General features: G+C 44.6%; 1 protein-coding gene across 1 annotated transcript; it reads right to left on the bottom strand.

The window, feature by feature from the left end:
• Positions 1-4,895: 4,895 nt before the first annotated feature.
• On the bottom strand, positions 4,896-21,937 carry LOC130490975 (keratin, type I cytoskeletal 10-like). The gene is made up of 8 exons (XM_056864799.1): positions 21,698-21,937; positions 17,057-17,139; positions 15,163-15,319; positions 12,343-12,504; positions 11,226-11,351; positions 10,016-10,233; positions 7,755-7,927; positions 4,896-5,002 (listed from the first exon to the last, which is right to left on the bottom strand). Exons 1-8 carry the CDS (start codon positions 21,920-21,922, stop codon positions 4,896-4,898), a joined length of 1,251 nt encoding a protein of 416 aa, XP_056720777.1. The 5' UTR covers positions 21,923-21,937.
• Between the last annotated feature and the right edge of the window lie 392 nt (positions 21,938-22,329).

Here is a 22,329-nt window from a genome sequence, read left to right as displayed (position 1 = left end):
ATGAAGCCTGCTGGGTGACCTTGGGCTAATCACAGTTCTCTCAGAACTCTCACGCAGAGGAAGGCAATGGCAAACCACCTCTAAACATCTCTTGAAAACGCTATGGGGTTGCCATAAGTCAGTTGTGACTTGATGGCTTTCTACCACCACTGCTCTTAAAGACAATGGCGATGGAGTTACCTCCGTTCACCTTGTGCATTTCTTCATGTTCAGTGTCCACTGAGGCTAAGGTTGCCAGTTTCCTCTTCGTAATCAGCAGGAGGTTTTTGGGGCGGAGCCTGAGGAGGGCGGGGTTTGGGGAGGGGAGGGACGTCAATGCCATAGAGTCCAATTGCCATAGCAGCCATTTTCTCCTGGTAAACTGATCTCTATCAGCTGGAGATCAGTTGTAATAGCAGGATATCTCCAGCTAGTATCTGGTGGTTGGCAACCCTGAGGTTGTTACTGGCAGCAGAGTTTGAAAAGCCCTTGGGCAAGTCTCCAGAGAACTTTTCCTCCTTCAGTGGGCTCTTCTTGCTGTCCTTGCTGTTTCCCACTTGCTTGCCCTTTTTCTTTGTGCAGCCGCGTGCTCGTTCATTAGCTCACATGAACACATGAAGCTGCCTTATACTGAATCAGACCCTGGGTCCATCAAAGTCAGTATTTTCTACACTGATCAACAGCAGCTCTCCAGGGTCTCAGGCAGAGGTCTTTCACATCACCTACTCGCCTAGTCCCTTTAACTGGAGATGCCGGGGATTGAACCTGGGCCCTTCTGCATGCCAAGCAGATGCTCTGCCACTGAGCCACAGCCCCTCCGCTGTCTGTCTTGCTGTGGTCCATTCCTTTCCTTTAGCTGTATGCTGAGATCACTTTCCAGTACGGGCAGCAGCAGAGCAGATGGCAGTGGCAACAACCCTTTATTCTGAAGCTTGCAAAGCATTGTGCCTTGCAATAAACCAGTAGTTTGATGCATTTGTCCTGGTTGCAGGTGTCAGTTTGGTATTAGAATGCATTTGAGCAGTGGCATGCTGAATTACGATGTGTGCCGGTAAAGAAAGGTTTAGCTCTCTAGTTTGCCATGAATACTGCACCGTACCTGGAAAATAGATGGCTTGCTCTGCTTGGATTCATCCTTCTCATTTTATGTGCTCAGGAAAACAAGCAAGTCAAAGCTTGTTTGGTGATTTAGATGTGTTGTGTTTCTTTTTGTAGAAGCATGTGAGTGATGAGAGGTGTGTATTGATGAGTTTACCTACTTTCTGTCGCTCTGGTATTCTACAGAATTGTCAGTCTTAATGTCATGCAAAAGTTTGCAAGCCTTTATTTAAAAGATGTTCTACATTTTAAGATGTATTGGGACTTTAAAAAACATCCCCCTTCCCCCGGCAACTTTGATACTTAGTGCTAAAAAAACCCAACTTCGGTAAGGTTATGCAGATCACCCACAATTGAAATCCTGCAGAGAGGCTGTTGAGGAGAGAAGCAAGGGGTTGGCCACAGCTGGTAAGTGTGTGTGTGTGAAGTGCCGTCAAGTCGCTTCCGACTCATGGCGACCCTATGAATCAATGTCCTCCAAAATGTCCTATCTTTGACAGCCTTGCTCAGATCTTGCAAACTTGAGGACTTCCTTGATTGAGTCAATCCATCTCTTGAGTCTTCCTCGTTTCCTGCTGCCTTCAACTTTTCCTAGCATGACTGTCTTTTCCAGTGAGTCTTGTCTTCTCATAATGTGACCAAAGTACGACAGCCTCAGTGTAGTCATTTTAGCTTCTACGGTCAGTTCAGGCTTGATTTGATCTATAACCCAATGATTCATGTTTTTTGGGGGGGGGGGCATTCCACGGTATCTGTAACACTCTCCTCCAACACCACATTTCAAAGGAATCTACTTTCTTCCTATCATCTTTCTTCAATCTCCAGCTTTCACACCCACACAGCTGGGAAGAACAGGAGCTAATGTAGATCGGCAGAATGGGAATGGCAGGTGGGAGAGGCTCTGTACATTGAAGAGGAGCAGTGCAGTTGTTGCAGTGAGAGTGGGACCTGTGCTTCTGTGAGTATCTTTGCTCTGGCTTCAGTGCCTCACAGAACTGGTCCCAGTTTCCCCAGGCTTCAGACCTGGCAGATGTATTCTACATGATATTGACTGTGTGAGCTGGGCAAGTTTAGCGTAGATCAAAACCCGCCACTGCTCTGTACTACTCCCACCAGCAGGTATGCTCTTGGAAACTGTGGTTCTTTTCAAGCCCCAACATTTCTTTCAAGCCTCAAAGCCCTAACTCAAGGGTCCCCATCCTTTTTGAGCCTTCGGGCACCTTGGTACAAAAGACTGCACCAAGTCCTCCTCCACTGAGTTTCCCAACTGTACAGCTCTAGAAGAAGGCATTTCTAGTTGCTCAGTCCAATTAATCAAATCTATTTGTGTTGCGAATTGAAATTATTGAAGACTTTCTATTCCTTGGCTCCATCATCAACCAAAAGAGAGACTGCAGCCAAGAAATCAGAAGGAGGTTGAGACTAGAAAGGGCAGCCATGAAGGAGCTAGAAAAGATTCTCAAGTGTAAGGATGTGTCATTGGCCACCAAGATTAAGGTAATTCATGCTATCGTATTCCCTATTACTATGTATGGGTGTGAAAGCTGGGCAATGAAGAAAGCTGATAGGAAGAAAGTAGATTCCTTTGAAATGTGGAGGAGAGTGTTACAGATACCCTGGACCGCCAAAAAAACAAATCAGTGGGTTTTAGATCAAATCAAGCCCGAACTGACCCTAGAAGCTAAAATGACTAAACTGAGGCTGTCGTACTTTGGACATATTATGAGAAGAGAAGAGTCACTGGAAAAGACAATCATGCTAGGAAAAGTTGAAGGCAGCAGGAAAAGAGGAAGACCCAACAAGAGATGGATTGACTCTATAAAGGAAGCCACGGCCCTCAATTTGCAAGATCTGAGCAAGGCTGTTAAGGATAGGACACTTTGGAGGACATTGATTCATAGGGTCGCCATGAGTCAGAAACGACTTGACGGCACTTAACACACACACACACACACACACACATTTGTGTTGTTTCTATTATATCCCCTCTGGAAGAACCTCCTTCCTTTACCATACCATTTTCTGGTGCATGGCACCTTCGTAATTCTGACACAGCCTGGTGGGTGCAGTCACGAAATAGCTGCCACAAAATAGCTGCTACAGGTGACGGAGCAAGCCATAGAATCACAGAGTTGGAAGGAACCACCCGGATCATCTAGTCCAACCCCCTGCACAAAGCAGGAAATTCACAACTACTTACCCCCCCCCCAACACACCCAGTGACCCCAACTCCATGGCCAGAAGATGGGGAAAAAACCCTCCATGATCCCTGGCCAATCTGGCCTGGAGGAAAATTGCTTCCTGACCCCAAAGTGGAGATCGGCATTAGCCTGGGCATGTAAGAGAGGGCCACAAGAGCCAAACACTGATACAACGCTTCCTGCTCTCCTTCTCACAATCTGCTTAAGTTCACAGAATCATAAAACAGCTGTGCAGCTAACTTTTAATCACACAGTGAAGATCCTTGTGCTGTGGCGGCAGGTGCTGCCAAACTACATTTTTAAAAAACACTCTCTAATGGCCCATCAGAAGCCCTGCTAAGCAAAAGCCCCACCCGGCCCCCCACACTTGCTAAAAACACTTGTTGGGTACCATGAAAGATGTCAGTGAGCACCATGGTGGGGACCCCTGCCCTAATCGAAGTGTGAGTGCTAGGATTACAGATGGATTCCTACAGCAGAACAGCACTTCATAGGATTGGGTGGTCGGGTCTTCAGGTCAATACAAGGACTGGTGTCACGTTCAGTCACAATCCCAAGTCCTGTAGCAGCTTCAGTGGCCTTGCCCTGTGCCTCAGTGTTACTGGAGTTCATATCAGTGCCCCTCTACTACAGTCTCTAGGAGGAGTAAGATCATGATGGGTAGCTGTGTTAGTCTGTCAATAGCATCAACAGCAGTAGAAAAGAGCAAGAGTCCAGTAGCACCTTAAAGGCTAACAAAATTTCTGGCAGGGTATGAGCTTTTGTGAACCACAGCTGACTTCTTCACATACATTGAGTTGCCCGGTCCCTCTTCGCTACTGGCGGGAGGTTTTTGGGACACAGCCTGAGGAGGGCGGGGTTTGGGGAGGGGAAGGACTTCAATGCCATAGAGCCCAATTGCCAACACAGCCATTTTCTCCAGGTGAACTGATCTCTATCGGCTGGAGATCAGTTGTAATAGCAGGAGATCTCCAGCTATTACCTAGAAGTTGGCAACCCTACAGATACAGCTAGAATGTGAGTCCATCTATCCTTAAGAAGAGAAGAATGAATTAGACACACAATGGCAATAGTATGTAAATGTCAATAGCAGGTAAATGACATTAGCAGGTATGATTGGATTAGGTGTGATATGCAGAGGGGTAGTAGGCATGGAAAACTTATCATTGGTAATGAAACAGGAATCCCAGACCTCTATTCAATCCAGGAGAATGCATAGTCTTGAGTTTCATTATTAGTTGTAATTCAGCAGTCTCTCTAATCTCCCTTTGAAATCCCTTTGTAAGAGAACTGTAAGGAGTAAGGGGCTGGACAGAGAGCTTGCCTGGTGGGGTGACAGATCCAGTTGTTTCAGCCACCCCACATAAACATATAGTGGGAAATAACTTTACAGGAGATGTTATTAAAATTCAGCAAATATTAGTGCAGGAACCTACTTTCAATGTGTGAGAGGGAATGCTAAGGAAAGAGTTAAGAATATAGATGAGGTTTCTTATTAAAGCAATTAATTCCATTGGCTTCTTGGTATTTTGATACTGCAATTAAAATATATGCTTCCTTTTCAACATCATCCTGGAAAATGCTTTGGGATAAAGTTGATGCTCCCGATGCTGATGTTTATATAGCTGGGTTTTCTTCAACAGACTGAACCTTGGAAGATATTACTCGGCCATGTTCATCTAATTCCTCAATGATTGTTTTAACGACTCTCGTTCTCTTTGGATCTAAAGATGAAAAAAGAAATAGTAAATGTCAGAAATGTGAGCACAAGAAATTTCTCATATAGGGATGATATATTTACCCTCAGACCATAAAAGTAAGGTTCTTCCTGTAATGTGGTCATCTGAGCATTTATCTGGCATAGTATTTTGCACCTACAGGGCAACTTTTTTGCTTGATCTCTTTAGAGCAGTCAAATGGAAGAGTTACCTTGACATTTATATCCTTTCTAACAATGAATTGGTCATCCAAACCAACAGGAGTCTTTGGATCAGTCTTCATGGGAAGATTTGGCAGCCATACCTTGTGCTTTAATATGCAACAGGAAGTGCATGAAGAAGAAGTAAGACGATAGGATGTTTCTCATATAAACATTTAGAGTGCTTTCCGGGGGGGGGGGCAAAGCTCCATAGGAGCCAGCGTGACCCTGCTCCAGTGTAGGTGCCACCTTATCATGGAATGAGGTGGAACCTACGACAGTGTGGGGGCAAACACGCTAGCGTCCAGGAGTCGTGGGGCTCTGCCAGCCTGTGCCACCAACGCAGCCATGCTGGCAGGGATTTTCCAGAAGGGAAAGCCTGCATCAGTGTGTGTGTGTGGGGGGGGGCATCAAAGGGGCGGAGATGACATTAGCTTCCTAATCCCTTTCACCCCAGGAATGCTCCCTTGAGCAGCCACATTGCTACGCCACCTTTTTTGGTGGCTTAGCCCTGTTGCTTTCTGTGGGGGCATTTCCCCCTTTTTCATTTTAAAATTACTTTTATTTTCCTTGCAGCGGCCAGGAAGCCTCTGCGGAGGTGGCGTGGCTGTGCCGCTCCCAGCTGCTGCCTTACTGCCCCCCTTTAGGAATGGGCTGCCCATCATCCATCCTATTTGTGAATCATGATAACTATGCCTAACATGAAATTAATCATATCTGCAGATAGCTACATGAATCCGGAATGTCTCTTAATGTATACCCTATCATGTCCATGAGCCAGTGTGATGTTGTGGTTAGAGTGTCGGACTAGGACCTGGGAAACCCAAGTTCGAATCCCCACTCCGCCATGGAAGTTTTGCTGGGTGACCACGGGCCAGTCACACGGTCTCAGCCTAATGTACCTCGCAGAGGTGTCAGGATAAAGTTGATATCGGAGAAAATGTTGGAGAGAAAAATAAGGTGTTAATGAAGCAAATACATACGTACATACGTACATATGGAAAGAAAGAAAAGAAAGGAAAGAAAAGAAAGAAAGAAGGAAAGAAAGAAAGATAGATAGATAGATAGATAGATAGATAGATAGATAGATAGATAGATGGATGGATGGATGGATGGATGGATGGATGGATGTTTGGGTGAGCAGAAGAAGGCTGTTCATGGGACTATCCAAACCAAAAAGGTTGAGCTAAAAGACACTAAAATTACAAATATATAAATTTTAATAGGGTACACAGTAAAGTTAAAAACACAAGGCCTATGGGACCTCTACCTCAAAAAATGCCCCCCAAGGCGCGGAATTCTGCCAATGTGCTTTAAGTGGCTTTATTCCTGTGGGCGATTTTTTTTTGGGGGGGACCCCTTCTGGGCCCCATATCTCGGGACCCTCTGACCCAATCTTTACAAAACTTGGGGGTTCTTGCAAGAAGGGTCTCGGCAGTTGGGCCGTACCATTACCCTGGCCCGGGGGTCTGGCTGCCTCGGCAGTTGGGAGAAGGCCATTGTGGTTGCCTCGGCAGTTGGGCCATACCATTACCCCGGCCCGGGGGTCTGGTTGCCTTGGCAGTTGGGCCGTACCATTACCCCAGCCCGGGGGTTCTGGTTGCCTCGGCAGTTGTGCCGTACCATTACCCCAGCCCAGGGGTCTGACTGAAGGCAAGCCGACAAACAAAATGTGCACACCCCTCCCCACGGGGATCTCTTTCTCTCACACACAGACGCCCTTTCTTTCTCTCCCCGGGCCACGCAGCGTCTGAGCTCACGCCCGGGACCCTCTGACTCAAGCGTTACAAAACTTGGGAGTTCTTGCAAGAAGGGTCCCCTCAAGCTACCCTGAAAGTTTGGGACCTCTACCCCCAAAAATGCCCCCCTGGAGCCGCGGAAAGCCGCGAATGTGCTTTAAATGGCTTTATTCGGCCAAATTTATTCCCGAACTCTGAATCTCATGCCAAATTGCACAGATCTGAATCGGGGGAGTTCGGACTTCGACATTTCCCAAATTAAAATGGGCCAAATTTTGCCGAATCCGAATTTTACCGAATTTTTTTTCAACAGCCCTAATTCACAATCAATAAATACATGAAACTTATAAAGAGTTGACGTGAAGTCATCTTTACAAAACTTGGGGGTTCTTGCAAGAAGGGTCTCGGCAGTTGGGCCGTACCATTACCCTGGCCCGGGGTAATGGACTACTTTGATCATTGTACGACTTCACATCAACTGTGTATGAGTTTCATGTATTTACTGATTGTGAATGACTCACCTATGATATAGGCCTTGTGTTTTTAACTTTACTGTGCACCATATTAAAATTTATATATTTGTAATTTTAGTGTCTTTTAGCTCAAACTTTTCTGTTTGGATTCAACATTTTGGTTGAGTTTAATTTGTTTTTCTCCCCTTTTTGTTGTTGTTTGTTCATGGGACTATACACAGAAAAAGAAAAGTACAAAGGTAACCAACAGAGCAGGGGGGGAAAGAGTTAATTTAGTGCCAAAATGAGCTTTGGGCTTAGCCCAATAATAACATTAATTAAAAGCAAGTGCAAGATTGATACTTACCTTTGTCTCTGGGCTTTGTGTCAGAATGTGTAATTACACTTCCTCTAGAACCCGATTCTGCGTCAGATCCAGTGGTGCCTCTAGCATTAGATGCTGAGATTCTTAATCCTGAGCTGGTTCCAGATCCCAGATTTCTTGATCCTGGATCTCTGCTACCACCATATCCAGATTCACTGTTGATAGGTAATGGGGTTTATTCTTATCACTCTTGCTTAATTATATTTCCAGTATTTTTACGACATGCTTTGATCAAATATGCTTTCATCTAGAGTAAAACTGAATCATGGTCAAGTTGCACATATTCTGTATTGGGTATGCAGTAAATCAGTTTCCTGTCTGATTCTGTTATAAATGGAAAATTATTGTTGAGGTAGAAAATTTTAATTATTGGTTTAGAAATTTGTTATCTGAGATCACTTAAACAAGGGGTGTTGGAACTCATTTGTTATGAGGGCCAGATATGACATAAATGTAACTTGGTTGGGCTGGGCCATGCCTTGCCAGCCCAGATTGGGATTGGGGGAGGTGGCTGCCTCGGCTGGAGAGCCCACACCAGGCTCCCCATCCCAGATCAGGATGTGGGGGTGGCTGCCTCGGCTGGCAAGCCCACAGCGGGCTTGTCAGCCCGGATTGGGACTGGAAGTGGCTGCTTTGGCTGGCTTGCGAGCCGGATAAGAGTTCTCAAGGTGCCGGATCTGGCCCATGACACCCCTGACTTAAATGGAAGATGTTGTGCGTCAAACTTGGGACTTCATACATGCCAGCAATACATGATATCACCACTGTACATTTTACTGTGTTTTTATAGGAAGCTTTACATGGATGGCAGTTGTAAAGACCTTTCCACTGGGATTAATCAGGAAACAGTGGCCTTTTATGCATGGCTGTTTCTCTCACGGTCACCCCTCCAACAACTTCAGGTTTTAGTTTTTATTATGCGTGCCATTTCCGACCATCAGAGGTCGCCTGGCTCTCTCCCTGCATTTTTGTGTGTTTTGCCCAGGTTTTCAGGGACCTGTTTTATCAAAAATTGGAAAACATGGGGAAATGCAGGGGGAGAGCAAGGTGACCTCTGACAGTTGGAAACAGCATGCATAATCAAAACAAAGACCCAAAATTGTCGGAGGGGTGACCACAAGGGAAACAGCCATACATAAAAGGCCTATGTTATAACTGCACAAAAAAGTAAAACAGTGATACAGAATAAGATATGTGTTTCGCATGACTTGAAATATAAGTCATTCCATTTCGTGAATTTTTTGGTCAACATTAAACATTTCTGACGACATCCCAATTGTGAGTCCTGCTGGTAGACTTTAAAACGTCCACTCACCAGAGCATCATACTGATTATGGTTTTTCCTCAACTTTTTGCTCATCAGTGCAGAATAAATGGGGTTTACCATTAGTTTGAACTTCCACTATAAATAATTGTAAGGTTGCCATGTCCCCTACATGAGGAACTTGCAAGATAAGCCATAATAGATAATGGTCTAGGGGGACCACAGATTAAGGTGTTATGTGCATGTGAAGTCACGTCAGAACTGTTATAGGCCAAAAACGCATGGTCCCTTAACCCACTTTATTCCCCGTTTCAACCAGGATCTGGGGGGACGGGACGGGACTGTACGCATTGCCTTGAAGAGCAGGGACGAAACTGCAAATTGATCCATGTAAACAGAAAATGTGGGAGACGTAAAGTTCCTGTTTAGTTTGGCATGCCCCCCATACCCCTGGTGATTGGTTGTTTCAAATTGACCAATGAGGGCCTTCCCTGCCCTGGGAAACGACCAATCACTGGGGGCGGGAGTGTTGCAAGCTAAACAGGAACTCCACGTCTCCCGCATTTTCTGTTTACATGGATGGGTTTGCACACAGTTTTGTTCCTGTTCGCTCGAGCTAATGCATACAGTTTTACCCCAGCCAGGGTAAATTTGATCCTGGATGAAATGGGGAATAACGTGAGTTAAGGGATCATGCATTTTTGGCCATAGTCTGAACTGTTTCATGAAAGGAAATGTTGCTGTTTGGGAAAAGAAAAGGCCTAAAGTGGTATCGGACAGCCCAGTGACGCTGCCATTATATTCCAGTTGGATGCTCATTTTTGCTGGCCTGGGTGCATCTGATATGCAACCAGTCTACTATTTGTACTACTGTAGACAACTTATAGGCAAGCTGTTAAAATTTACAAAGTTATCAGCTATTTATGACAAATCTGGCTTGTGTCGTCCTTTTTTCCCTTTTTTGGTTGTTGTTTTCTACCTTGCTTCTCCATCAATCAAATGCCGATAGGTCTCGATCTCATTCTCCAGGCGGATCTTAATGTCCAGAAGTTGTCTGTAGTCTGCATTTTGGCATTCCATGTCCTCTCTTATCTGGTGCACTTGGGTCTCCACATTGCTGATCAGCCCTTGCATTTGCAGGAGCTGGACACAATAGCGACCTTCTGATTCTGCCAAAGTGGCTTCAAGTGATTGCCTCTGACATAAAAAAATAATTAAATGCATAGTTAACTCAGGGCTTGTTTTGCACAGTCGGCATCTCAAAAGTTTATTATCCCAGTGTCCTTGAAGGGTAGCATTATTTTTACACCAACAGAAGCTCTATGCTGTTTTGGAGACACATCCATGTGTGAGCTGTCTTGAGTTGTTCATTTACTGTGCCTCTGTGAACACAACCCACAAGATACGCTGATTAGATTATGTTTTAAAGGTTGCAAGGTGGGCTTTTATGTGAAAAATGTAAGCCCCCAAACCCTATTGTGTACACAAAACTAGTTCTGTGTGGTTCTTTGGATACTGTCTTTGGCATGTGTAAGAGTTTTGTTTCTGACATGTTTTTGCCTGTTTAGGGTCTTTGGAATGGGACTGGCTCCAGATCAGATAAATGTTTTTCTTAATGATTCTCTATGAGTTGCTGCAACTGGTTAGACAACATTCTGTTCTTGAAATAATTGGATCGTCGTTATCAAAATAGAAAACCTTAAGGAATTGCTTAACTGAGTCTATTTTTCTCCACAAATGCAATAAACATATCTTATAATGAGTTGGCTGAATGATCCATCAAAACTATTATGGTCGGACTGTCTGGCACTGAGTCTCAAGCGTAGAATCAACAAGAGGCAAATTAGGAGTGCCTGATATTTCCAGGGACTGTTGATCCTTTCAGTTAACCTCGGCTTTCTTTTTTACCCCTTGAATGTGTAAACACATTAGAAGATGAATTCAGGAGATTTTATTCCAGGATGACTATTCAAAAATTTGTGGGGAGAGGAGGGAAGGGAAGACAGGCTTTTGCAATGTGAGATGCTATGGTGTAAAAAACACCATTTGGGCAAGTTATTCATAACATCATTTGTATCTGATTTAAATGTTCCTTATAGGGCAACTTGTGAGATCAGGCTTTGTGTTGGAAGGAGATGTAAGTTAATATTTCAAATGAAAGTGTGTTTGGTTAAAACCTCTGCCCATACCAAAGCAAGTTGAGATTTCAGGTCTATCTCCAGAGCTTGAAGGGTGCGTCTCAGGTCTGTGATCTCAGTCTTGTTGGTGCTGGTCTCCTTAGCACTCACATTGATCTTCGTGTTTAATTCTTTGCTCTGCAGTAATACAAGAACATAATTAAAAATACAAAATTCAAATGAGACAAATAAATGATTTGAGCGCTTGATTCTGTTTTTTTAAAGCTTATTGGCTCTATTCAGTTTGTAAACTGGAAGGTGAGAAGGTAATTTGTTTGACTGTCCATGCCTGTGAACTCCTGGTACATGGATCCTAGGGGTTTCAGTGCCCCAAATTAACATTTTACAACTCGATGAACTTTAAGGGTATGTTTAGTCATAGGATTGCCAGGTCCCTCTTCTCAACCGGCGGGAGATTTTGGGGGCGGAGCCTGAAGAGGGCGGGGTTTGGGGAGGGGAGGGACTTCAATGCCATAGAGTTCAGTTGCCAAAGCGGCCATTTTTCTCCAAGTGATCTGATCTTTATTGGCTGGAGATCAGTTGAATTAGCAGGAGATCTCCTGCTACTACTACCCGGCAGATGGCAACCCTATTTAGTCAGAATGTTTCTTCACTGGGCGTTTTATGGTGATTTATGACATAATTTGCCCAGAGCTACACAGATTGAGTAAGCCCGCATCATGAAATAAATACTACCCATTAAGCCCTGGTTAGCCAGTGTTGCTAATTTAAAGGATGCATCCTGCTGCACAGGTACAAAGAGGGGATGAATAGCAAGCAATGCTATGCTTTACACAAATCAGTCAGTTTAGTGATCCGACCATAACCTTGGGACATACATGCCGCCTCTCCAGTAACTGGGGTTATTTAAGTCTTTGATTAGGGAAAAAGAGCTGCAAGCTGCAGTGACCTTGCTCTGTAGTGCAAGTGGCAACTATGCAGAAGTGCATGGAATATTTGCTTGTTATTAGCTGTCAGATGATTTCAGTCTACACTTTTTATGCTGTTCCATATACAGGGAAATAAGAATGTTGGATTAACAAACATTATTGGATTTTGTGTTAATTTAGTGTTGGGTATGATATGCTGCCATGTAGATTTATGCACACGTGACTGACGATTTATTTACCTTTTCATTGAACCAGCTTTCGGCATCTTTACGATTTTGCTCTGCCAGAGACTCGTACTCGGCTCTCATCTTGTTCAAAAGTGTGGTTAGATCAGTTCCTGGGATGGCGTTCATTTCAACATTGACATCACCAGACGCTGTGCCTTGCAAACCTTTTATTTCCTACATGGAGAGTGGGGGGAGAGGCTCACAATTTCACAGAAAATACACAAAACAGTCTAAGTGTTTTCACTCTGCATTTTCAGACAGACATTAACATTTTTACATTTTTGGAAATTTCACACTCATTGTTTATTTTTTACTATGGGAGAAGGTGTGTGGCACAGGAAAAAGAGCTTGGTTGTGTATTTCTCTATAGCAAAAGTGAAACTTGTAAACAGATATCACTTATTTTTAAATTTTTGACTAGGAAAACAAAAAACGCATACCCACGTTCTCATCAAAATTGAGCAGCCACAATTATAGAGATGACATTTTTTTTGTCAATTTTGTTTTATTGTATTTTATTGTGTGACGGTTTCTACTTTCGTTTCACACAATCTGGAAGACTTTCTCAATGTTTTGCTCCTATTGTAGAGACACTGCATTTTCCTTGTAACCTAACTGCAAGATTTTTTACCTGGGAAAATATAACTAACCCCTGCCCCATGGGTACCAATTGGATATTTAGGATGTAATTAGAAATGAGAGAACTCTTCAGGCCTATGCTATTTGGTGGTGTTATACAATTCTCACTGCTCATTTGCTGGATTGTTTCACATTCAAATAACAAACTGTTCACTTACTTTGCTTTGCAGACAGCAAAATGGTATTGTATATTCTTGTTTAAACTTAAAGAGACAACCTAAATCATGCAAATACTCTGTACTTACAGCCCAGGTGTTTTGTTTTAAAGCGAAAGGGCAATTACTGGGGTGTAGTTATCGCAGCTTTACTTAGGGTTGCCAGGTCCCTCTTCACCACCGGTGGGAGATTTTGGGGGCAGAGCCTGAGGAGGGCGGGGTTTGGGGTGGGGAGGGACTTCAATGCCATAGAGTTCAATTGTCCAAGAGGCAGGTGATCTGATCTCTATCGGCTGGAGATCAGTTGAATTAGCAGGAGATCTCAGTTGGCAACCCTAGCTTTACTGCAGTTTAAGAGATTTGTAATCTCTACCAAAGACATGAAATTTGTTTGGGGTGGGGGGTGGGGAGGTTGCCTCATCCAAGAGTGTTATGATGATCTGAGGAGAGCTGGTAGCATTTAGTTTTTCAGTTCTTTTGGTTGATAGCCTTTGGGTTGTCTTTTGGTGTATTATTGACTGCTCTGTTTTTTATTAATGTAATGCTGAAGTTGCTGCATGAAGCCACCTCTGAGAGGTGGAAAATAGATAATTTAAATAAATAAAAATTTCTTTATTGGTGTAACAGTGCCAACATTTATGATTAGTGAATAGTTATACGATGTCTCATACGTCCTCACTTGCATTCTTTTAGCTGAATTAAACTGTGCCATTTTTAGCACTCTGAAATTATTTTTATTTTGTTTTGGACTGCAGGAAATAATGACAAGACAGCATGCCAGCATGCAGACGAAAGCTTCCCTGAAGGCGCGCGGGGTGGTGGTGGGCCCCCCGTGCACCTTCAGGGGCCCTTTAAACAGATCTGCGCCTCCCAGCTGGGAGGCGCAGATCTGTTTAAAGGCCCCCCCGTGCCTTCATGGAAGCCCCGTGAAGGCGCGGGGGGGAACCCCAAATCTGTCGAATTTATTTGCCGAGCCCCCGAAGTTGGCAAATTCGGCTCCCCTGTTTCCCGCCTTTTTTGAGTTCGGTTCGTCCCGAACCGAACAACAGCCAAATCGGGGGAAATTCGGCTGTTTTTCGGTTCAGGACGAACCGAATCGACAGCCCTACTTTTTGCAGAGGGGAGGGGTGGAAGAAGGATTGGAGCAAGAAAGATGCAATTTGATGGGAATATTCAACTCCCTTCCCTTTTCATTCCACTCATTTTATACCATGAGGGAAGGGGGATATATGAAAAACCTGGGGCTGTCAACTCCAGTTGGGGAAATTCCTGGAGATTTTGGAGGTGGAGTCTGGGAAAGGTGGGGTTTGGGGAGGGGAGGGATTTCAGCATTGTATAGTACCATAGAATCTACCTTTCAAAGCAGCCATTTTCTCCAGGGGAACTGATCTGTCATCTGGAGATCAATTGTAATTCTTGGACATTGCCAGCCTCCCCCCCCCCCCCCGGAGGTTGGCAACTCTAGAGGAACCTATATCGGTTCTGTAGAAATAAAGTCTTGTTTCATTCTCTTGTAAGGCACTAAATGGCCGCTGATACCAACGTTAGCTGCACTGAAGTTCTTGGGGAGGGCAGGGTTTCAGGAGGGGAGGGACCTCAGTGGGATATAATGCCACAGAGTCCACCCTTCAATGCAGCCATTTTCTCCAGGGGAACTGATCTTGGTCATCTTGAGATCAATCGTAATTCCAGGAGATCTCCAGGCTGTACCTGGAGGCTGGCAACCCTGGTGATGGTGGTGGAAAGTGCCGTCAAGTCACAGCTTAATTATGGTGATCCCATAGAGGAACCTCAATCAGTAGAGCAATGGGCTGTTCTGCAGAAATAGATTGGTGTTTCATCCTCTTGTAGGACACTACATGGCCACTGATACCCTGGTTGTTGGGGGTCAATGAAGCATCTGTTAGTAGTATTGATGCTTTCATCATTGAGCATATCCTAGATTCAACAATTGTGAAATGCCACCGTTTGTACATGATAAATTTGCATTGGCTGATCTAGACCACTGTAGTCTGTTTTGGCAAAATTGCTACCTTACCTCTTCATGGTTCTTCTTGAGAAAGGCCAGCTCTTCAGTTATACTTTCAATCTGCATTTCCAGGTCACTTTTGGTCAAAGTCAGCTCATCGAGTACTTTACGTAGCCCATTGATGTCTGCTTCGGCACTCTGACGGAGGAACATCTCATTTTCATATCTGAAAAAAAGTTTTAAAAAAATACTTAGCATTTGAATCCAAAGCTCTCTTCATATATTGTCACAACATCTTTACAATATCCATATAAGCATGCCAGGATTGTTATTCCCATATACAAATGAAGGACTATGGCGAAGAGCTGTGCTGGTCTATGACTGTTTTAATAAAGACTGATTGATTGATTGATAGATTGAAGGACTATGTCTGAGAGATAGTAATTTGCCTAAGACTATTAGAGGAGAAATCCTAAACAAGTCTACTTGGTAGCAAGTCCCATTTTAATCAGTGGGGCTTACTCCCAGGAATTATTCTTAGAATTGTAGTCTGTGTAATGCTGGTCAAATGACCGTAATAAATTGAAACTGAATTGTAGTCTGTGCCTTTTTAGCTGATCTGAGATTTGAACTAGCAGCCCCCTGCATCTTTCTGACTATTCTGCAACAGTTCTCTGGTTAATACCTGTGGGATTTAAACTACTGAACTTTTACTGGATGGTATCATGTTTCTTGACCCATTATTTGATTGCTATTGTCTGACATCCAGTTCACACATTGCAAAGTCCTTATGCCCTCCACGTGTTTGGTTGATCAGATGTGGGCTAGAGGTTCCATGCTCAGAACTTAATTCCCAGGCATGTGCAGGAACAATTCGGGTTGGGATTGCAGCATGTGGGGAGAGGGGGCTTGAGATTTCCCTCATGTACTATTTTACGGTCTGGAAAAGCACCAGGGAGCTGCACGTAGCCGTCATGTACATGTAGCCATAACTATATGTATATTGGCTCCCTGGGGGCACTGGGAGAGGATTAACAGCGCATTCCTGACTTCTGAGGATGAAAGTCCTCAGGAGGCCAAGAAGGGGCGGGGAATCCTGGATGCTGGACTCCTGGCAATGCCATGGCAGCGCCACCCCAGGACACCGATGGGACCTTCCACTGGCATCCCACTGGCGTAAAGGCCCATGCTGGCATTCTGGGGGGCGTTCTGGGGGACGGGGCTGCCTGTAGGCAGCCTCCTGTCCCCTTTCGCCCCAGGTACGCCAGCGGGGAGAAGAGCGAGGCTGCACCTGCTATTTAGCAGGCGTAGCCTCACTATTCTAAATGGGGCAAAAAGCCCCATTTTAAAAGAAAAAAAGCCTTTAAAAGGCTTTTTGGGGAGCTTTTGGCAGCCATGGAACGGCTTAGGAGGCATCGTAGCAGCGCCTCCTCCCCGCCGTCCCTGGCTGCCGAAAGCTCAGGAATGGGCTGTAAGCCTCTCTTTTCACACACCTTGGTCCCAATCTGAAGTGGTCCCATGCATAGGGTTGCCAGGTGCCCGCTGGTGGCGGGCAAACCCTCGGCAATTGCCCCCTCTGTCCGCTGCCCCCCTGAGGGTCGGCACGCAAACGTGCACGCGTGCGTGCATACTGCGTGCGGCACTTCCGGTTTAGAACCGGAATTTCCGCCTTGCTAGGGGCCTTTACCTCTTAGTTTGAGTGGTAAAGGGCCTAAGAGGTAAAGGCCCTTTTTACTTCCGGTACACACGCTTAAACGCAAAAGCCTCCAGCCGGAGGAAAAGAGGGACCTGGCCACCCTACCCATGCATGCCTGAGAATTAAGTTCCGAGTACAGAACTCCCTGAGCACATGTGATCAACAGGATCTGTGGTGCTTTGTAATGTGATTTGATCGTGAGTTTCCTGTTTCTATTTCTGGTTGTTTTCTCAGGTTAACTTCAACACACTCTACTTTGAAACTTACTTCATTCTGAAGTCGTCTGCCGCCAGCCTGGCATTGTCTATCTGTAGGATAATGCTAGCATTGGTAACGCTTGCTGAAAGGATCTGGATGGAGGGAAGGAAAGAGAAAAAGGAGAGCGCACTGGATGTGAAATGCTACCAGATGAATGAGAATTGTACACATTCTGTTAGAATAATTGATAAATTGGGCAAAAGCTGATACGGACAACATCTTCTTTTAGTTTCTTTTGCTGGAATAATTTTTGAAATTATAGTGACTGCATCCACACAGACGTTTCGGCTGGGGGGGCGGGGAGACTGACCCGGCAGCTTCTGCCGGTACAGAATGCGGCAGTGAGACTCCTTACAGGGGTCTCGCCCCGAGAGCATATAAAGCCAGTGCTCTGTCAACTGCACTGGCTCCAGCTGGAGTATCGGATCAGGTTCAAGGTGCTGGTTTTGACCTTTATAGACTTACAGAGCCTGGGACCTTCGTATCTGCAGGACTGCCTCTCGTGGTATACTCCCCAAAGATCTTTATGATCATCAGATAACAACTTACTGGTGGTCCCTGGCCCTAAGATTGTGCGGCTGTCTTCGATGAGAGCCAGGGCCTTTTTGGCCTTGGCACCGGCCTGGTGGAATGCTCTGTCTGGTGACATCAGGGCCCTGCGGGACCTTAAAGAGTTCCACAGGGCCTGCGAGACAGAGCTTTTCCGCCAGGCCTACAGTTGAGGACAGTGGTGGGTATCATCCTCTGCTGGCCTTCCTATTCCCCCCCTTGTTCCTATGTTACTCCTGTTATCGGGGGGACGGGGACAGGACAACCTGCTGCTTATCCCGGGCACTATGGGCTAAATTAGGTGCCATCTGGAGTTTTTAGGTTTTTAATTGGATTTTATTGTTTAATTTTAGACTTATTATTGTTTTATTGTTGATGTTTTGATGTGTTTGGATGATGTTACCCGCCCTGAGCCTGGTCTTGGCCGGGGAGGGCGGGTTATAAGTTGAATAAATAAATGAATGAATAAATAGATAAATAAACAACATCCTATATGGAGGGGCTGTGGCTCAGTGGTAGAGCATCTGCTTGGCATGCAGAAGGTCCCAGGTTCAATTCCCGGCATCTCCAGTTAAAAGGACTGGGCAAGTAGGTGATGTGAAAGTCCCCTGCCTGAGACCCTGGAGAGCCACTGCCAGTCTGAGTAGACAATACTGACTTTGATGGACCAAGGGTCTGATTCAGTATAAGGCAGCTTCATGTGTTCATATGTTTATAATCGTTCGCTTTCCAGACTTTCCGTATCTTTGAGACATCCTTCCTCAAACCTGGTTTAATATGATTTTCTGGAAAGAACACAGTCCAAACATGTTTGCAAGAATGGGAAGATGAGTATTTTCAAAGGTCCTTTTCACACTGAGACATTTTCTTTCCATCTGCCCCTTGTGGTTGCCACTTCCCCTCTTGTACCACCAAAGGGCTTTTTCAGGGCTTTTTTTAAAATTGCCATTGCTATTATGCTATAGTGAAATAATGTTATTATGATCTATTGTCGTAATCTACGAATTCCTTTGTATTCCCAGCTTTCAATTTCTTTAAAAAAGCCCCTATCCCTTTCAGCTGTGGAAAGGAAATAGTAGATCGTGACAATAGCTTGTTAAAATATTGAATTAAGCCAGGAGTGTGGCAAAATGCCATACAAGTCAATAGAAGTAAATAATTTGGCAAGAAGTGGGGCCCACCAATCGATAAATTTCTTAAACAATTCAACAGGGAGACCGTCAGGACCTGGGGATTTGCCAGACTTAAGGCTACCTATTAGCTCAATAATTTCTTCCACTTCAACAGCTGGCCATCTAGGGTAATGCTTTATCCTCCGTAGAGCATTCTCTCTTGCTAGGGTCAATACCTTTCCATCAAGGATGCTGAATGGAAGGTACCACCAAATCCCAATACAGGATTTGTCCCTGTGGTTCCAACTCCCTGGATACAATTGTACACGTATTGTTTGACTGTTCTCTATACAAAACATCCCATGGGAAATGGTTAAAAACTTGGTTATATTCAAAACATCACCTGTCTGATAAAGTAAAATGTCAATTTTTATTGAATGATTCAGTACCGGAGATTACTGAGGGTGTTGCCTATTTTCTAGTGGATGTGATGAAAGTGCAAAAACTTGCAAGCTCTGATATTTGATTATATTATTCTTTGTTTTATTTCACTGATTTTAAGTTTTATGATCCCTTTTTGTAACAATTGTAATAATTTTTATGCCATTAAAGGTTTATGATGATGATGATGTTGTTAAAATATTATTGCGCTATAGTGTAATAGAAATTACTGCTTTTTTTTTAAAAGGCTCTTGAAAAGTTGTGCAGTTGCTCGATGGGGAAAAATGCAGAGGAAATGGTGGCTGACGAAGGAAAAAGCACACACACAAACAATGTGTAGGCTCTGTTGCCAGTGCGACTGCCTCTGCTTTTGCCATGGTTATGACAAGAAAAAAAAAATCCTCTCCATGTGGGTTAACCATAGTGGAAGGGCTCAGGCTAGAAATTACCCAAGGTGTGTTTGCTGCCAAAAATTCCACGGATGCAGCTTCTTTCCCAGTGTGAGAGTCTGTAAATGGAGACGTCAAGGACTGAACCTGGAATCTTCTGCAGCAAAGAATGTGCTGTGGCCACTAAGCTCTGACCTCTCCCCATATTTTAAACAGTGGGGAGAGACAGGATAGAGATTCCCCCCCCTTCCTGGTCTCATAATACTGGAACTCAGGGTCATCCAATTAAATAGATTGATTGTAGATTTAGGGCAAAATTATGTTCTTCTTACATAAGGCATAATTAACTGATGGAATTCAGTACCAGAGGATATGGTGAAACCCAGGGTTGCCAACCTCCAGGTCCTAGCTGGAGATCTCCTGCTATTACAACTAGGGTTGTCAAGAGCCTGGTGGTGGCAGGTAAAATCCCACCAGTCCACCGGGCTGCCCACCGGCCAGCTGATGGTCGGCGGGCACTCCGTACATGCGCACACACTCGGAAACCATAGAGTTTTAGCCAGGATCGCTAGAGCGTCCGCATGACTTCCAGGTAAACCCAGAAGTGACGTAGGCACATCATGCACTTTGCTCGCATCCCACGCTGCAGCCACATCCCCAGAAAGCTCCCGCTGGTGGAGCTATGGGGCCTGGCAAGCCTAATTACAACTAATCTCCAGCCGATAGAGATCAGTTCACCTGGAGAAAATGGCCACTTTGGCAATTGGATTCTATGGCATTGAAGTCCCTCCCCTCCCCAAACCCTGCCCTCCTCAGGCTCTGCCCAAAAACCTCCTGCCGGTGGCGAAGAGGGACCTGGCAACCCTATGATAACTACTGCCTTAGAAGGTTTTTTAAAAGGATCAGTCAAGATCCATGGTAAATGTACAAGTGCCTATTAGCTATAATGAATAAATGGAAACTCCATGTTCAGGAGCTGAATACACTGTGTTAGGGACAGTGAACTGCTTTTGCCTTCATGGTCTGCTTATGAAGCCCTGGTTGGAAACCGAATGGTAAATTGCATGGACTTAGGTTGAGTGCATGGGCTTTCTTTTGCCGTCATGTCACATCTGACTTATGGCGACCCCTAGTGGGGTCTTCAAGGCAAGAGACATTCAAAGATGGTTTGCCATTGCCTGCCTCCATGTCACACCCCTAGTATTCCTTGGTGGTCCCCCATCCAAACACTTGCCAGGGTCAACCCTGTTTAGCTTCTGAGGTCTGACGATATCAGGCTTAGGTCTGCTCATATGTTCTTAAGCTATTCCCCATTTCTCTAACTTCATATCTCATGGGGGACAAAAATTAGTTTAAAAAATGCATCAGCATACATAACAGCTCTCTGTGTAACCCCACGGACTAAAAGGTCCTTTGGAAATTTGGGACTTTCCTTAAATTAATCTACTGGAGGATGTGTCTAGGATGATGTTATATTTCTGCTGGTTTTCCCCTAGATTCCTTTAACTGAACAAAAAGCAGGGGATTTTATTTCTTTGGACAGGTTCCCATTATTTTAAGTGAAAATGGACTCCTGTTGCTTTTTGTATGGTCTGTTTTCCTGGGGCAAACTTATCAACTTGGTTTTAATGCCATACACATTGACTTCTGAGGAAGGTGTGACAAGCCACAAGGGCAGATTACCCCTTAAATGCAATTTCATGTAAGTGAGTCTCTTGATGTTGTTTTATAAAAATATGAAGTAGCGTTGGAAGAGGGGAACTTGGAATGGAGAAGTGTGTGCACCTATATATTCCTAACATTTTGCTGTCTACCATTTCTCTACTCTAAACTCCCCTAGGTATAAATATTTCAATAAATAAATAAATGTAGGTTAGAGGAAGGCTTCAGACTTTGCCGAGTGGTCACATTCATGCCATTGTTTATAAGGCATTGGAATGACAAACGGACGCAGTGCAATATTTCTGTCCATATCAATCATGCCGAAATTTGTAGTTGTTTAATGAGGTACATAATTATTTGAGTGGAACTCAAGCACTGGCAGATCACAGGATGTGATCATCACTTACTTGAAAAGGCAATTCTCTTCAACATCACGATATTTACAAACTATCCTTGCATTAGACTTCAGAATTTCCTTCAAAATAGAGCCTACTCACCTTATTTCGAAGCTCATCGATCGCTGTATAATATTTGCTGTAGTCACGGGGTCCTTCATCATTGTGTGCTCCAGATTTTTCATACCAGTTTTTGATTTTTTGTTCAAGGGCACTGTTTGCCTCTTCCAGAGCACGTACTTTAGCCAGGTAGGAGGCCAGACGGTCATTAAGGTTCTGCATGGTTTCTTTCTCACCACCAGAGAGAAGCCCACCATCGCAACCCATGGTGCCAGGACTGTAGATATGAAAGCAACCAGCAGTGCCCCCACCAATGCCACCCCAGCCTGATTCAGCACCACAGGCTACCCCAGTACCAAAGGTTCCTACACTAGACCCTCCACCACTAGAAAAGCTATACATTCCATTGCTTGCAAAGGTTCTTGCACCAGACCCTCCACCCAGGCCGTACGTTCCACCATTACCCAAAGTTCCCACAATGGACCCTCCACCTGGACCATACTTCCCACAACTAGAGGGCTTCAGAGATCCCCCACAGCTTCGAGGAGAGCATACGTGCCTAGGCGCACGGCCAAAGAAAGACATACTCTTGAGGCAGAGTTTCAAGCAAGTACGCAAAAGAAGGAATGTCACCCAAGCTGAGTCTGAACTGTAAGAACAGCATCAAGCTTTTA

The sequence above is a fragment of the Euleptes europaea genome, chromosome 18 (genome assembly GCF_029931775.1).
Source record: "Euleptes europaea isolate rEulEur1 chromosome 18, rEulEur1.hap1, whole genome shotgun sequence".
Lineage (NCBI taxonomy): Eukaryota > Metazoa > Chordata > Lepidosauria > Squamata > Sphaerodactylidae > Euleptes > Euleptes europaea.
This window is presented reverse-complemented; position numbering and strand designations above follow the sequence as displayed.